Source organism: Rana temporaria, chromosome 3 (assembly GCF_905171775.1).
Source record: "Rana temporaria chromosome 3, aRanTem1.1, whole genome shotgun sequence".
NCBI lineage: Eukaryota > Metazoa > Chordata > Amphibia > Anura > Ranidae > Rana > Rana temporaria.
In genome coordinates, this window is record NC_053491.1 from 424,590,227 (window position 1) to 424,608,397 (window position 18,171).

Sequence of the window (18,171 nt, forward strand, 5' to 3'; positions counted from 1 at the left end):
TTCAGAATTAACATCCCCCTATAAGTCCCTCTGTATCAGGCATGCCCACCCTTAACCTCCTGTCCATAAAGCCTCCCAGTCTCTCTTCTCTGCCATGCATATCCCCTCTCCTTCAGGATGCCACCACCACTAGTTTCCAAAAACATCTGTATTTGTGTCTTTCCTGGAGCAATTTGGGTTTAAAGTGATGGTAATGCAGAGAGCAATTGGATATGGATGTCCCTAGGAGCCGGGGCACAGTTGTCACTGCAGCCTTTGCTACACCTGTTCCTAAGCCACTGTGAAATGGCACTTAACGGGCAGCATCATTTTCTGTAAACGATTGCATGTGGATAAGGTGCACATCTAGTGAATGCATTTGTCCCCCCCCCCTTTTTATTAGCAGTTGAGAAAAGTATGATACAAACTTGAGGATACATTTTCCAGCACTCAATATTGAACCCTACGGACTAAAACTGGAATGCCATTGACAGGCGCCCCAATACTTTTGGTAATATATAGTGTATGTATGTATGTGGCAAAACCCCTGGAGGGGCCGCTGGTTTAAATTTGGGCCTGCCATTACCTCACCATTCACCACGTTCGTCTTGGGGGTCCTCCTTGAAGAGTTATTCACAAATGTCTGCACCAGCAGTCTCTTTTCTTCCAAGGTTTTGTTAAACAAGATCAGATGGAGGGTTGGGGGGATCCAGGTACCTAGCTTTGCGGATCAGGGCTATGTTCTTGGATCCAGAGGACAAACGGTTTCCACACTGGATTCCACAACCACCGGATAGGCTTATGTTACTGTCCTAGCAGTCGGGGCAAAGCTCGTTCAAAAGTCTCTGCCACAGACTTGATGAGTGCAGTCGAGTCGTTGCACAGTCCTTTGCCACAGGACCGTGTAACCACACACACACTTAGTAAAGTCCCAAAGACTCAGCTTCTTTCTGCCAGCCGGCGGCACTGTGAGGTAGATTGGCCAGGATGCGTCCTCCAATTGAGTCCCCAATTGTTCGGCTTCTTCCCGCAGGTAAGACAGCACAGGGCCACCCCTGGACCAGCAGGCCCCAGAAACTCCTGGGCCCACTCTCAGTAAATGGAGCCTCGGGCCAACAGGCCCCGAGGCTGAAGAACTGCTAACACATCCCTGAGGCTAGGAGGGCCATCAGGTCAGGATCGGAAGACCCCCCCAGAACGGTGTCTGTCCCTTAAAGCGGGGGTTCACCCTAAAAAATGTTTTTTCTTTATCTATCATACAAACGAGCATACTAGCGTCAGCTACAGTATGCCTTTTTTTTATTTATTTTTTTGCGCTGTACTTACGGTTTAATCTGTAACTTTCGTTTCACACTCCGGCTGGGAAATGGGCATTCCTATGAAGAGGGGTACATGATTGACGTCCAGCTATGGCGCGTCATGCCTTCCGAAAAAAGCCGAAATAGGACGCGGACATATACGGCGCCTGTGCAGTCAGCTCCTAGTCTGTGCGCAGGCGCCGTATAGTGACGTGAAGAGCCGAGTCCTACTCCGGCTATTTTCGGAACGTGTGACGCGCCATAGCCGGCCGTCAATTGTGTTCCACTCTATATAGGAACGTCTACTCCCCGCGGGAGTCTGAAACGGAAGTTACGGATTAAACCGTAAGTACAGCGCAAAAAAAAGGCATACTGTAGCTGATGCTAGTATGCTAGTTTGGATGGTACAAAGTTGTGTTTTTGGGTGAACCTCCGCTTTAAGTACCCTCTCTCAGAATGTACAGCGGAGGAGACCACTCCCACTGGGCTGCTTCTGGGAAAAGAATACTCAATACACCCAACCCACTGCGTTTCCAACCTTGACCTGTGGTGACAGCGACACCTACAGTCAAGTGGAAAATGTGCAACAGAGCTAAACTAGAACAGAAACCAATAAATTGACATAATCATTCCGAGCTAAACTACAGCTCAGATAACTTAAATTTATGACAAATGGCGCCTACCCAATAGATCGATAGATGGATGGATATAATCTCCATATCTTTTTTTAACATAGTTATTATGGTTTGAAAAAAGTCCAGTTCAACCAACAGAGAATATTTTTAATATACTTTTTAATTTTTTGTGCTAATTGATGTAAACATCTTTTGCAGTAGGAATTTTATATGATGGATGGTAAACATCACTTGCAACATTTGTATAGTGGATGCATGTAGCCAGCCAGACTCCCGGAAATGCAGAATTCCCCAGGCAGCTGCAATAACCCCTATATTTCCCTCCATTTAATGTCTCTGTAATAATCATAAACATGAGGGGAAACAGATGTCCCTCTGGAATTGACCACTGGTCACCGGTTAAGATGTGACTAGTTTATGCATCTCTTGACGCTTGACATGCCCTGCAGTAAATTGAGGAAGTTTGTCTCGGTCGTACATTTTTCAGTTTTTCCAGGCCTGTCTGCGCTTCCTTTTTCATATATCACTAATGTTCTGCCTAAATTGGAACCTGAAGAGTGCGTGGCGCTGGGCTGTACTGCAGAGCTTAATTTTAAACACCTGTATGAGGAAAAAGTCAATTTCATGCTGGTTGCAGCATCCAGTCAGACTCCGTTGTGTTTGCAGTTCAGGTTAATAAAGGTCACTTGTCTGGTTGCTATGGACAACAGCCCCATTCTTCCCTATTATTCCTGTAAGCTAAAATAAATCTCTAAGGAAGCAAAAAGGTTTGGCTGTCAGGAGCTGAGATGAGGTAATTGACAGAAGCGTTTGATATATACAGTATATCTTTGAAGGGTCATTGAATGCAAAATATTTATTTTACAAAGCTAAAAAAGCGATCTGCCCAATTGCCGTTCATGGCTTTTAATGGGCGCTATCTGCATGTCTGGTGAGAGGAGTCTGATCAGTTTCAAAGCAAAATAAACAAACTGATGTTTTTGTAGTACCATGCTGAATGCGTCCAGCCCAGCGGGAAGTGTTCAAGACCTTTTTTCTTTTTCTTTTTTTCCTTTCTATTTTTGGTCACTTAGGCTCCATTTACACTAATGCTTTTTTTGATGCATTTTGCAGGAATGCAGGGACATTTTTTAACATGGTTTCCTATGGAACATGTTCACATTAATGCTTTTTTGTGCCTCTGCGTTTTTGGAAAGGGTCAGGGACTTTTTTTCCTGCAAAAAGCAGCGTTTTGCTTGTAAGAGAATTCAATGGACCTGCATCCAAAACGCAAGTACTGCGTTTTTACCGCGATTTTGCAGCGATTTGGAATGTGCATGGATATCAGTGGGAGAGAATATGCTGCTTTCATGAGATTGTGTGAATAAGCACTCCAATGGCTCCTGAAGAAGTGGATCAAGTCCATGAAACGTGTTGGGCCTAAAGCAATGAACTATGTTTGGATATCATGTTTTGCTCTATCACACTGATGCCTTATCTTTGTTTTCAGGATAGTTAGTCCATGACATATTGTGAATTGGGATACAAAATCCTTTTTAATATTTAAAGCGGGGGTTCACCCGAAAAAAAAATTTTTACGTTGGATTGAGGCTAATTACGGGAAGCAGAATCGGGTGTTTTATTTTATTTTTTTTATCAATGCAGTACTTACCGTTTTAGAGAGAGCTGTTCTCCGCCGCTTCCCGGTCTGGTCTTCGGGACTGGGCGTTCCTATTGGATTGACAGCCTTCCGACGGTCGCATACAGCGCGTCACGAGTTGCCGAACGTTGGTGCGGGTCTATACGGCGCCTGCGCACCGACATTCGGCTACTTTCGGAAACTGGTGACGCGCTGTATGCGACGGCCGGAAGGCTGTCAATCAAATAGGAACGCCCAGTCCCGCAGCCCATACCCGGAAGCCACGGAGAACATCTATCTCTATCACGGTAAGTACTGCATTGATTTTAAACAAAACACCCGATTCTGCTTCCCGTAATTAGGCCCAATCTAATGTTAAAAATTGATTTTTTTTGGGTGAACCTCCACTTTAAAAACTTTTTTTTGTTTTTTTTGGGTATAACTATAGGGATGTGGCACTATTCATTTAATATCCATTGGATCATATGTTGATAATGTTTTGGGGCCCTAATGTGTCCAGGAACCAATTTTCAACCATTAATTAATTCAACCACCACAAGGCAAGCTGCAATACATTACGTTTTTTTTCTTGGGCTTAGATACACTGTATAATTCCATACAAGCAGATCATATACAGAATATGGTTTCCACAGTAATTCACTTTGTTGCCATGCTGTTTAGTCAGCAGGGTGACCACTATTTATCTGGTAGCTTTCTGTGTCCCCAATCTGGTCAATGAACTTTGAAATGACCTACGATGACATACCTCCCAACATTTTGAGATGGAAATGAGGCACACCTACTAGCAAATGTATGTAGGCATAGGGCACGCCCCCTGCCACACCCCCTTAAAGGAGACTTGACTAAAAAAAGTTTAGATTCACAAGGGATTTTTTATTTTATTTTCCACTACTTTTCCTTTTATATTGTTTTTTAAAATTTCCAAATGCAGCAATTTAGAATTTTGGATGAAAGGTTTAACACTGGGAAACACTTTTTTTGAAAGAGTGCATTTTATATACAACTAATAAAGATCAGACCAAAATGAGGGACAAATGAGGAGGGACATTTCTCCAAATCGGGGACAGCCCCTCGAAATCAGGGGCAGTTGGGAGCTATGCGATAATCAGGGGTGTGAATCACAAGGCTGGCTGAACTGCAATACAAATCATTTGGCAAGTAAAACAGTCCTCTTTATAAGTATTCTAGCTGAGTATTTGGGGATTTGCCCTGACATACTGAGACTTGTATCTGTTATATTGTGTGTCCAATAGGATTCTGTGGAAGGGCATGGTAAACTCATGAATAATGCATCCAGAACATATGTAATTACTTATGTGATGTATATTAGAAGTGCACTGTAGAAAATGAAATTGCAGGTCAGGAACGCAGTCATCTCCAGTATTAAAAGCATGTGGCTGAACCCCAAAGGTGACGGCTTGTATGATTTTTCTTGACATGTTGGCATGCATTTCTTGTGGGGGTTCACATATTTCCTTAAATGCTAATGCTGTACCCTAAATGTGCACATATATACATACTGTATAGTCATTGTCACCGAGGCTAAAAGTGATGGAAAAATTCCAAATTTTACACTTAGTCACCTGAACAGGAATAGAGGGGAAGTCTTCAAATGGGGACAAATTTTTTTTTTTTTTTTTTGGAGACCATGTTACAATCCGACTATACAATCTTTATGCAATCCATTTTAGATTTACCAGAATCTACCCTACCTGTGTATTCAGACAGGCCCTTGTACAGTTAGATTGAGATGTGTGATGAGCTTTCCATGGATTTCCTCTCACTTTGGTGAAATGAGACTTCCAATCATGTTCTGTTTTCTTTATTTTTATGTTTTTGATTTGATGCATTTTAAAATCGATCAAACGTGTTGTACATAAAATGCACTAAGATGTATTGAGTATACATACAGAAACTAAATAGTGATCATTAAAGAAATATAGATATAGATATAGATATAGATATATATATTTGTCTATGTGCAAGAATATAACCTTCCCTTTTTTAGGAGGCAATCCACTGCTAGTGCTGTCTGCTCCTCCTTCCTCCAGTTGTCTCCTTTAGTAAGCCATAGACACACAGAGCACAAGTAAGCCACGTCCTCCCAGGAGTTGACTGACAGCAGCAGGAGCCTATGACTCCTGCTGCTCTGTCTCCCGTGAGACCAGGACGTGGGAGGAGAGGTGCTGAAGTGGCGGAAGAGTCAGGTGAGTGTTTAAAGATTGCGGGGGGCTAAAACAGGTAGTGGAGTGTTATTCCCCCCCCCTTTTTTAAATCTTAATGCATAGGATACATTTAAAGTAGCGTTCCACCAATTTAAAGTGTAGCTGCTGACTTTTAATAAACAGGCACTCGCCTGTCCCACGGTCCAGCGATGCGGGTGTGCAAAGCCTTGCTCCTCACCCCTCCTCTCTGTGGCGCTGGCATTGTAACTGTGGGCACCTGGCTGTGGCTTCACAGCCGGGAGCGCACTGCGAGCTGTGAATGGTCGGGCAATCTTCTGAGACCTGTGACGTGTGTGTCCCCAGAAGATTACAGGGAGGGAAGGGGGAGAGGTGAACTTCCGACACCTATGGGAGAAAGTGGGAGCTGAGTGCCTGTCAAAACTGGGTACCTGCACCCCCCCTGACATGCCAAATGTGGCATGTCAGGGGGTCAGCAGTACTTAAAGCGGAAGTTCCATTTTTGGGTGGAGCTCTGCTTTTAAGGTTAAACCTTTTTGAGTTTAGAACCACTTTAGGAGATATTCACTTTCATACATTTTAGAACACAGGCATGTTTGGTTTTTTTTTTTTTTTTGCATGTTAGATTGTTCTAAATGTGTTTACACATAGTTCTATGCATGCATTTTACAGATAGATAAGAGACAAGGCATGTTTTAAGTAAGTAAATACAACACAAGCATTTATTTTAAAGTACATAAAAAAGCAAATCTTATAATAAAAAAAAAAAAAAAAAAAAGCAAATCGATCAATAAACGATTGCTTTTTGTGGCTCCACCTACAATACACTTAAAGGAAAATCCCTTTGATCTTTTGGATTTCTAATGACACTTTGTTGTCCTTTTTTGAGAAGGCAACTCAGTAACTAATGGTGTGTGTGTGTGTGTGTGTGTGTGTGTGTATGGTGTTTTTTGTGTGTGTGTGTGTGTGTGTGTGTGTGTGTGTGTGTGTGTGTGTGTGTGTGTGTATATATATAGATATATATATATATATATATATCACTGTGGAGAGAGAGGGAAAAAACCATATGGAGCACTTTAATCCAAGCAAATACACGAGTGTTTTGGATGCCTCCAGCTTCTGCCACAAGATACAGACAACAAGCACGCTGCAAGTTCCAGCTGAGTGGCAATCCATTTCCTCCCTTTTTTGGGGGGGCCAAATAGGCCTGAAATTTGCCCTAGAGCCATGTCAACATCTGTTTGACTGATTCACATTCCATTTCTCATTGTTGAATGAAAATACTGTAGTGTCCTACACTAAAATTCTGGAATCCCAGCACAAAACCTCCAGTTTATCCAACTGCTGGAAACTCCTTTTTGCCAAAAGTGGAGATACCATGCTCCTTTTTTTGTTTTTTTTTGTTTGCATCTTTAGTATAGGAAGTGAAGTGAAATCTCCCCAGTGGGAAGACCACAACAAATAAAATAAAAAGGCTGTGTTTTTACCCTTCTCAACAGTATCAAAAACATAGCCACAATTGTTTACATTTGTACACAAGAGGGGCAAGAGAAGTGTGTCCCTCGGGGCCTCCACAGGCCGTGTGTTTTGAGGGTTTTTTATGCTTACTAAAGCCAGTGAAAGAAAAGCACTTCTTAGACTGGCTTCTAGCATTGAAAGCATTTGCAAAGGTAAAATTGTGTGTTTTTTTTATATAAAAAAATTAAAAAAATGTCACACTTGCCTGCTTTTGTATAATGGTTTTGCTCAGAGCACCTTCTTCTCAGGTCCCCCCACTGCTGCTCCTGGCCCCTCCCCCTCTGAGTGCCCCCACAGCAAACTGCTTGCTGTGGGGCACTCGTGCATGTTTGCTCCTGAGCAGCCTCTGTGTCTGAGAAACAGAGAGCATAGTTCTTTCCTCACTGGCCGTGAGTGACCACAGCAGGAGCCAATGGCTCCAACTACTGTGTTTCAGCCAATGAGGAAGGAGAGACCTGTGAGAGCTGCTCTCGTGCACATTGCTGCTGAGGGGGGAGTTGCACACTGAAGGATTTTTTACCTTCATGCATTGAATGCAACCTTTAGCCTTCACAACCATTACAACTATTTTTTTGTCCTCTGATCTTTTTTATAATGGATCTTGCTAAGAGACATGTGGGATAATTTTTTTTTTTTTTCATAGTGCTGTGAAAGCGTTGATTTGAAAAGGGGTTGTAATAGCTGTGATCTCTAGCAGTCTCGCGTAACATGTCTACAGTCTATTGGCAGGTACACACAATGAGATTATCGGATGAATGATCATCCATGTTGTTGTTTTTTTTTTTTTTTTTTGCATGCTAATTTCATATTGAAAATTAAGAGTTCACTAAAGTTACGAAAATTCTCGTGCGACAGAAAAAAAAATTGGAAGTGATGTAATGTATTTGTATTGTGTTGAGTTTTCGAACGACAACTGCACTGATTGAACTAAATGAATCCTACAATCTGGTATCGCATGAGAGATTTTCGTGCTTGTCTGAACGGATAATATCGGATGAACTGTCGTGATCGGCTCTCGAAAGCTCTGTACCAAGGATCGGTTTATCGTATGGTTGCTTTAAAAGTGGTATTTTTCATACGATTTTCTGATCGTTTGTACGGGCCTTATGACTGTCTCTTGAAGCATGCCCCCATTCTTCCAGCAACTTCTGTAACATGCTGCAGAAATAGGAAGAGATAGCACGGCCGCCGCACACCTCACCTGACCTGACCCGAGTGGTTGGCAGGTAAAAGCGGTCTCCACTCGTTTCATCCAGGCCATGCCCCCAACATGTTTCGTCCCGGCCCCAGGGTTTAAACATGGATATGCTAAATTTACCAACACTGTTCTGGAGTCTTGTTAGACGGCAGATTGCATATCGCTTGTATGTGCCTATGAAGACTGGAGGGCTTGTCTAAAGAGACCAATCTAATTACATTTATTTTGTAATTTTTGTTTTCTTCATTTTCTTCTTCTCTTTTTTTTTTTTTTTTAAATGTACATTGGCTTAATCTTGCAAGGGTTGAAATGAGGGGAGTTTATGCGTGACAATATATTAATATTCGGTGTGTGTGTATGTGTATATGTATATAATATATATATATATATATATATATATATATATATATATATATATATATATATATATAATTTTATTTTTTTACCATTCTGATTTTAATAAATATTGTTGATCATTTTGTCCACACAATATAGTGTTCTAGAGCAGTGGTCATCAACCCTGTCCTGCAGGGCCCACTAACAGGCCAGGTTTTATGTATTACCTTGGGGAGATGCAGTCTAGAATAGTGCAATCACTGAGGAGCAAATGATATCAGCTGTGATGTATTTCAGTTATCTTGCAAACCTGGCCTGTTAGTGGGCCCTGCAGGGCAAGGTTGATGACCACTGTTCTAGAGCACAAACCACATTCCCCCCTTTAAGTTGTAACGGCATCAATTGGGGTGTTGTGTCTGCGAGGCTTTGCAAAATCGATCATATTTGAGCTGTAAGCCTGCTGAATGCAACCCATTAGAGTGGAAGCATCTCAAACGCCCCACAACTGCATCACATCGTCTCCTTGCTGCCTGTCAAATGCCTCCTGAAAAGCGATTCAAATGTGGATCACTTTTCAGTGGTACAGTGGTTTGGCTGCAAGTCTAAAATTAGCCTTAATGTTGTGGCTTTTTAAATACAGCCTGCCGTGGTTTCTATAGCTGCTAACAGAAACAAATATCTTTCCTTGCAACTTTGGTAGGTAGGATTTCCCATAATTCTAAATCCCTTCTCATATAATTGTCTCACCACCTCTCTATAAGGCTTGAGGTCAGATTAAAGATAGGGCCCAGCACATCTGGGGGGGGGGGGGGGGTGTATTGGGACTGAATAAGTGGCGAATAAATTGTGAATGCAGGCCCTCCTATTAAGCACATTCTTTCCACTCACTATTAGCAAATACATTGGTGTGGTCTCCATTTACAGAATAGGAGCGGCTGAGAGTCTGCAATAACGCTTGCTATCATTTCTTGCCGTAAAAGTACAAGCTGCAGGTACGATGGATCCATCTCTTTCCAAGTTGTCGGATTTGCTGCACAAGGGGGGGGGGGGGCATGGCTTCATGACTACAGTAAAGTGCTTAGCTACATGTACTTTGTCCCATGGTAGCATGGGGGACAGAAAAATGTAAAAGAATATTGTAATGATCGTGTAGTGTAGTGACAAGGTCACACTAGAGAATTCTATTTTTTTTTTTTTTTTTTTTTTTTTTTTATCTTCCAATATTTTATATATGCATTTTAATATATTTTACATGGTGTTTTGGTGTGTGTTTGTTTTGTTTTTTTTCTTGCCTGTGAGTCGGCATACTTGGAGCTGTCACTCAAGTGACTCTCTATACTTAATTCCTCCCTCAGCAGCTACATAACGGGAGCATCTTGTTTCATTGTACCATTATCCTGGTAAAGATATCCTTTTTATCTTTTTAGTTTTTTTTTGTTCTAAACAATGTTTTATTTTTTTATTTTATTTTTTTTTATTTTTTTGGGGGGGGGCTTGAAAGGTCTGATGAGGCCTTGTGATCAGTTCCAAACCATTGTATAATTTCAATATTCCTTATACATTTTTTCACATTACCCAAAATAAGATAGCGGGTTGCAGTCATCTGTTTCCCAGGTTTTCCACTTATGATCTTTCTCTGTACTCTACAATCATGACCTTTTTGCTTCACATCCCATTTTTCCATTTCTTTTTTTTTTAATGTATTCTTTTTTTATTTTTTTGTGTTTTTACAGGCGTGGAGTGAGGCTCGTCTCCCCTCGACACTGGAGACCTCATGGATTCCTGTACTCTGCATTAGCCAAGTTGGGATGTTCTCTGGAAGGTCCTTGTTCCTCTGGGGTGTCCTGCTTGGCGCTGCTCTCTCAGCTGCCCGGCCCCCTTCCACCTTGCCGGACCAAGGTAAGACTTAGTTTTCATGTGTTAGTAGTGAATCTTTATATTTAGACTTCAGCATGTGTTAATCTTTGAATGGTAGTTTCTGCGATACATTTTTAATATTCTTTTTTTCTGAGAGGGACTTTATCCAACTTTCATTATGGCATCTCTGTTGCTTTTGTTAGCTGAGTTGAAGTCCCGCACTGTGAACTTCCTTTTTCCATCCTCATTGCTTGTGATCAAATCTGATAAACTATGGCATGGACAGGAGCAGATATTACTCCTCAGAGGACTTGCAGCCACATAGACTACTGTAGAGCTAGAGCAAGCTACTAAACCCCTACCATTCAAAAGGCTTGTACATGGAAGAGACAAAGCGGACATGTTAGCTGTGTTTTGCTATTGATAGCATCTTGTGACGTGATGCAGTATTCGTAAAAATTACCGTATTAGTTAATAGCTAAAGATCTGTAAGTCCTGTGCATTGAGAATAAATTTACTAAATATGAGTCTCTTTTCCCTGTACAGTATGTGACGGGTTCACATTCCACATGTTATTTTGGTGTCTTGTATTGGCATTGATTTACTATTACCCTGGTTTACTGTATGTTGGTCAGCATTGCTATGGTTTTTAATGGAGTGCACCCAAAATTATTCCCCCCCCCCCTTTTTTTCTTTTTTTTTTTTTATTGCAGGTACAAACACTTTTTATATAGCTAGATATAAAGGCACCTATTTTTATTTAAAGGGAGATACATTTCCCAGTAGCTGCTAATATGGAACTAAGTAGGTTCTCAGCCCAGAGGCACAAACTTAATCCAGCGCAGACTTCCTGTCCTGCTTTTGTCCCAGCAAAGAACTTGTCTTTCCTTTCCATAGCCCCAGGCTGTCTGCACTCCTCTTCTGGGTAAACAGCATGCATACCTCTCTGGCAGCTTGGTGTACATGGAGCAGAACACAGCCCCAGGTTACTGATTGTTGTGTACACCGACACAGATAGGATTACATCTAGACACAAGATAATGTGGGCATGAAAAGCGGGAAGTAAAAATGAGTTGAAATGTAAACATCTCACCTGTATTAGTATGGCGAGTGATCTGAGACGATGCTTCAGTGTGTCTCTGTAGCAGTGTGAGCACTGCATTCAGAGCCAGGGATAGGCAATAGGCTGTGTGGGGGTTTTCTTCTTTTTTTCTTTTGCTATGTTTATTCCTCTAATGATGAGGGAAATCTTGGGGCATTAAATATAGAAGCATTACATTCCCAATACTTCTAGCTTTTGTGCCAAAATACAAAACCTTGTGGCTCATGGTGCGGTGCTGCTGGTAGAACTTATGCAAGCCATGCCCGAAATACTGGTTTCTGTTGTGAACAGTGTTGCTGTTCACTTGTTCTCCTGTTTTTCTTTTGCAGGAAAATGTGTCTGATTTAGTGTACTACCCACACAAGGCACTTTAGAGTTTTCTGGGGGGTCTCTTGTGGGGGAGGAACATGCATTCCAATAAAAAATGGCTTTCCTAGATAAGACTCCCAATTATACAGTATATTGCTTCCTTCCAGACCAGAATCTCCTTATCTCTTCTAGAGATCTTGTCTGTACGTCGCTGGCAGGACTCTCACCTAGAGAGTGTCTGTATGTGAAGTCCCATCTTTCACAATGCAACAAAAAATGACAGCTGCCAACATTTAGAAATGATTGCAATGGTCAGGATTTGTTTCCTACCTAACGAGTGTAACTTAGAAAATCGGAGAAAGGATTGCATCCAAGAACCACAGATTACATTTCATGTTATACCAGGTCTTCGGAACCGCTTATTGCATGTTTAAAACTCTAAACAGATCCAATAATATCAGTGTAAAAGGAAAACCTTAAAATATTAACTTTTAAGTTACAATAATACAATTCCCCACCATTATGGTTAGTTTTGCAGCTGTGAAAATCACTAGTCTTACTGCTATCACTAACCAAAGATTTGTCTGTCAACAGTTATAGTGCATCTGTATAGCCAAAACTTTTTTTTGTTTTGTTTAAGTTTGGCATAGGGTAGTGCATGATATTTTGCCTTTTAGGTCTATGTTTTTTTATTGGGGACATTTCCTCTAAATTCCCAGCCTAGCGACAAAACAGTAAGTGAAAGAAAATTTCTTCCAAGTGAGGGTAAATTCATCTCTTGGCTGTCAGTGCAACAGTGGTGCCCATTAAAAGATTTTTCCTCAATTCCTCTTTTATTACCAAGCATAGAAACCAAAAAAAGTAACATTAGCTGTCCTACAGTTTACCAAGAGGGATATGGAGGAGCTCCCCCCCCCCCCCAATTCAAGACTAGGTTTAGCTAGGCATGTATTTTAAAACAAACTTGTAGATGGGATTAAATGCTTAAATTGTAATACATTTTTATTAAAGTATAACATCAAAACCTTCTAGATGATGGGACATTTTCCAATGGGGACATTAGGTCTGGTAACCTGGGGGTCCCCAAGAAATTCCCTTAATTTGCAGGGATTAGATTTTGCTTCCTGTTTTGGCTATTGGACAGGAAGTGAAGGTAAATTTACCCAATGTGATGCAGATGGAAATAAAATAAAAACAAGCTTATACCCTTCCAGTACTCTATCCAAAATAAAAATAGGCTTGCCTATAGTTCTACTTTGAGCTTATATATTATGCTTGAAAAGGTGTATCGTCAACTTGGATATCCCTTCAATGATGGCTGTAACACCCTCAATATCTTGTATAAATACCTGCCTCATGTGACAGCACTTGGCCGTGGTGGGAAATGAGGTCTACACTGGCCATAAACCGAACAGTAGGGTGCTCCAGCAGCAGATTAAAAAGAAGAGGGTTCCAGTAAAGCTGAAGGTGCATTTTGTGTACTTTACGCAGCTTACTATACAAGCTTAGGTTTAGTTTAATTGATTTTAAGTAGAGGTCAAGTTTAACAAATTTCTGCTAGTAAAAGTGACTCAGTTTACCCCCCCCCCCCCACCCCACCCCAATAAAGTCAGATTTCTGACCTCAATAAGCCACGAACAAATACAACGCCTATAGAAAATGGTTGGACAGTACATCATGATGGATTTATTAATACTTTTGGGCTGTTACAACAGGTCAACCCTACTTTACCCTTGTCACTTATCGCAAAAGACTGCACCCCTCCTCCCAAAGCATGACATCATTTATGGATGATCACAAGCATGTCTGTCTTCTCGATATTTAATAACTCATGGAAGTTTTATTGCACTCCTTTAAGATTGGCGTTTGCATTTCTGAAATTCAGATTCAAACAGCCGATTTATACAGTTTATCAAAAATTCAAATATAGAAATCTTTCCAGCAAAAATAAATAAACTCCGGAGACAAATCTAAACAATCTAGTGCTGTACAGAGAGCAGATGAAAAATTCGTTTTTTTAATATATATAATATCATTTTTATAGTCTTCTATATAAAATAAAAAAAAGACATAGGACTATAAAAAGAACTTTGCGCGACAACAAATTGGCATATAATATTAGTAACATGGCATATCAATTGGCTACTGGTGTGTGTGTGTGTGTGTGTGTGTGTGTGTGTGTGTGTGTATATAAGCTAAAATTATTGTTGCTGAACCAACATAATATCAGATCACATCTGTAACACCTGATACCTTTTGGGAACTGTGTTGCATTTGTGAACTTCTATTTCACTTTAGTGGGCAAATTGCTTCTGGTGAAGCACATGCTGTAGTACAGAATACCTACTTTTTCCACTACCACCCTATTTTTTTATGCACAGAAGGTTCCAGAACATTGGACATTTCTGGTTAAATATTGGTATTTTTAATCAATGTCTTAACAGGTAATGTTGCCCAGTCAGCATTTTATTGCAGAGAGTCTGAAGTGTAAACATTTACTTATACTTAGTACGGTTTAACCTTGCTGAGCCGCCATTGTATTTAGGAGGTAGAGCAATGCTTTTTTGTTGTTGAATAAAACATAAGTGAACCTTTTACAAGATACACTGCAGACATGGATTATAGACGTTCCTGAATTTCTCCTGATGAGAATAAAGCGCCACTAAGGAAATGTGAATGTTCAAATGTGAGTTAATTTCAAAAGAGAATACAAGAATTTCCTGTAGTGCCAATGCGTTCCTGGGGTCAGTATGCACCCCTTCATCTGGGCTTTTGAATGTATGCTGGACTAAAAACGAGGTATGCGGTTGTTGAGCCAGATGAATATTATATAGCACAGTATAATTTAGATTGCTGGCATTATGTGGGTTAACACCATTTATCTAATTTTCAGTATAGCCTACTGTACATCATATACTGCTTTATGACCCCCGAAACAAATTGGTTGTATGAAAAATTATTTTATGCCATAGAATAAATTCACCTGGATGTTCTAATTCCAAGTCTGGAACTAGGTTCTCAGATGCAAACCAAGGAAGTGGAGATCCATTGATGTGAAGAAACTGCCAAACCATAATCCAGACACATTGTATAAGTACCATTTTATAACTTATAATATTGGGGTGATTCTAAATCCCCAGTGCTTACATTCCATTTTCCTCCAACTGAATTTGGCCAGTTAAGTTACGTTAAGCTGATTCATGGATGGATGGAATTTCAGCAGGTTGAACCGAAATCTGCCTAATTTTCTAGTACAATAACTTCTATTGAAATAAGTATAACATCTTGACAGATGTTCACCCGCTTCGGGGTGCAGTTCAGTGAGCATAACAATCGATTAACTTTTATAGGTACTATTTATCAACTGGGTGACCTTATGGCATAACCCAAAGGGTACCTATAAATCACCAGAGCATAAGGGCCGACTAACTAGGGCACCAGGTGCACTGCATTACAGTGGAGGGTAATGCGTGTACGGGTCCAATGGATATCCCTGGCTCAGGTCGGGGTGAACATTCGGCTGAAAGATACAAAAAAAATTGAGATGTAGCAATAGTGGCCGCTTGTCGACAAGAGGTAGAGCCTAAATCCGAGTATCCAGGGTCACCCTAAAGCAAAAGAGACCAAGGGCAGCCCTAGGCACAGTCTCGGTTTCAAAAAGAAGGAAAGAGAAGGGAAAAGATGCAATGAAATAAGGGTCAGGATAGAACGAAAGGGAGGGGAGGGGAAGGGAGAATTGACAGGACCGTGGGACCTGTCAAATTTTGAACAGTGTGTGTGTGTGTGTGTGGCCATCCCCATTTGACAAACATAGATCAATAGACTGACTTCTGTCAACAAGTAACCTAGAAAACCCTTTATGCATCAGCGAATGCAGCCGCTGATCAGTTCGATGTCCCAGCAGAGGGAGATTCTTTTATCCATCTTGCTTGTGTGGATGGAGAAATCTGTTCTCCTTAACTGTGCAATCTGCAAACTCCAGTGTGTGCTAGGAATAACTGAAATGTGGCTGTATTAGATGAGGACCTGATGGAATGCCTGGTTAACCAGACTGAACAGAATTACAAATCTTTTTTGATGTTCTCTTTTGCTTTCTATCCCAGTGACAGTGATCACCAGGATGACTAGGGAGGGTTAAGCAAAAAAAAAATAAAACTGCAAGTTAAAGTGCCACACTGCTGCTAAGAGGTCCAGATATAACATCTCAAAAGTCAGGACTGCTACTTTTTGCATTGTCCTCCTGACTTTTATTGGAAAAAAAGTTAACTCTGGACCTCTTGGCAGTGGTGTGGAGCTTCGATTTCCAATGTTATTGCATTTGTCTACATGCCAAGGAGACCTAAGAAATCCTTTTTATGTGTAGAAGCCACCTGCCCAGGAACTAGATTATTTACATCAACATAAATACTTTGATAGCAATGCCAAAAGGATAACATTACTGGTCCAGTGCTATTTTTTTTTTTATTTTTTTTTATCACTTTCTTTTGCTATAACCTGACCAAGGTTCTGTCCCCTCCCTAATCTCTTGGCACTCATTCACACTGGTACTGTCAAATCTGTGTTTATATACAATTAAATGACATTTATAGCTGCACATAAAGGATTTTCAACAAGATTTTTTCTTGTATAAATAAATAAATAAATAAATAAAAATTGGATAGTAAGCTCTAACGAGTCGAGCAGGGCCCTCTGATCATTCCTGTATTAAATTGTATTGTAACTATAATGTCTTCCCTGATGTTGTAAAGCGCTGCGTAAACTGTTGGCGCTATATAAATCCTGTATAATAATAATATATATATTTTATGATTCCATTCACACTGCATTTACCTGTGTTTTGGGTGTTTTCAGGTCATGCATACTGGGCATTTAGCCTCTGCATCAAAACCTGGCATGTTCATTTCTAGACTGTAAGGTCTAATGGGCAGGGACCCCTGATCCCTCCTTTATTGAATTGTATTGTAACTGTACGGTTTGCCCCATGTTGTAAAGCGCTGTGCAAACTGTTGGCGCTATATAAATCCCGTATAATAATGTTCACGTGCCTGGGAGGCGCAAGTGCAGTGTCCAGCCCTATTAGAGTCTTATAGGCTTAAAGCGGTAGTAAACTGCAGTGGATCAAAAAAAAGCAAGGCAATGTCATAATTGGCTAGTATACATCACATACTAGCCCATTATGCGAGACTTCCCTAGAACGAAGCCCTCCGGCGCTGCACTGTCACCACTGAGAGGGCTGACCTCTTCCCCCAGTCTTCCTTCAAGGCCTCTGGCTACATGAGTGGCCGGGGGCGTGATGACATCTACTACACGGGCTCTAGAGGTCCGGCACTGTATGTCGGACCTTCACAGCGCATGTGTCGGTCATGTCAATGGCTGCATACACTCTGAATAACTCCTAAACTGAGATATTCACAGTACCTACAAGTAATCTTTACTATAGGCTTGCCTGTAGGTACAAGTGGTAGACTAGGGTTTACTACCACTTTAAATTTGCCGCAGCTGGATGCTGTACTCACATTTAGGGTCCTATGCATTCAGGGACATTTAATACAAATACGGCCCTAAAAGTAAATGCCACTCAGTACAACATCCAGATGCAATGTATCTAAGCCGGTCATAGAGTTTGGACAAACAGCAGGACTGGACACTTCACTCAGCCCTTCCCGATGAAAATGCAGACAATGGGTGCACAGTAGGGATGAGCCGCACCAGAACCTTCGAACGGACGCGCAAACATTTAGAACGCCATTGACGTTTGAGACTCGAACGTTCAAATTCAAAAGTGCTCATTTTAAAGCCTAATATGCAAGTTATTGTTGTAAAACGTCTGAGAACCCGGGTCTTGCCCGAGGGAACATGCATCAATGGAAAAAAAGTTTTAAAAACAGCCGTTTTTTCAGGAGCAGTGATTTTAATGATGCTTAAATAAAAAAAATAAAAAAATGAAAAATTCATTTTAAATATTGTACCTGCTGGGTGTCTATAGTATGCCTGTGAAAACGTCTTTGAGAACCTGGGTCTTGCCCCAGGGAACATGTTTCAATGGAAAAAAAGTTTTAAACGGTCTGTTTTTTCAGGACTCCTGAAAAACTTCAGTTTTTAAAACTTTTTTTTCCA

The 18,171-nt window shown here is 40.9% G+C and overlaps 1 protein-coding gene across 6 annotated transcripts in view; it reads left to right on the forward strand.

The window, feature by feature from the left end:
• Positions 1-18,171, forward strand: part of FGFR1 (fibroblast growth factor receptor 1) — a 120,912-nt gene that overhangs the window by 17,948 nt on the left and 84,793 nt on the right. For all 6 annotated transcript variants that reach the window (XM_040346220.1, XM_040346218.1, XM_040346221.1 and 3 more), the window contains exon 2: positions 10,520-10,685. In XM_040346220.1, the coding sequence (XP_040202154.1) occupies positions 10,595-10,685 (91 nt within the window). In that variant the 5' untranslated portion in view covers positions 10,520-10,594. The remainder of the gene's footprint in view (positions 1-10,519; positions 10,686-18,171) is intronic.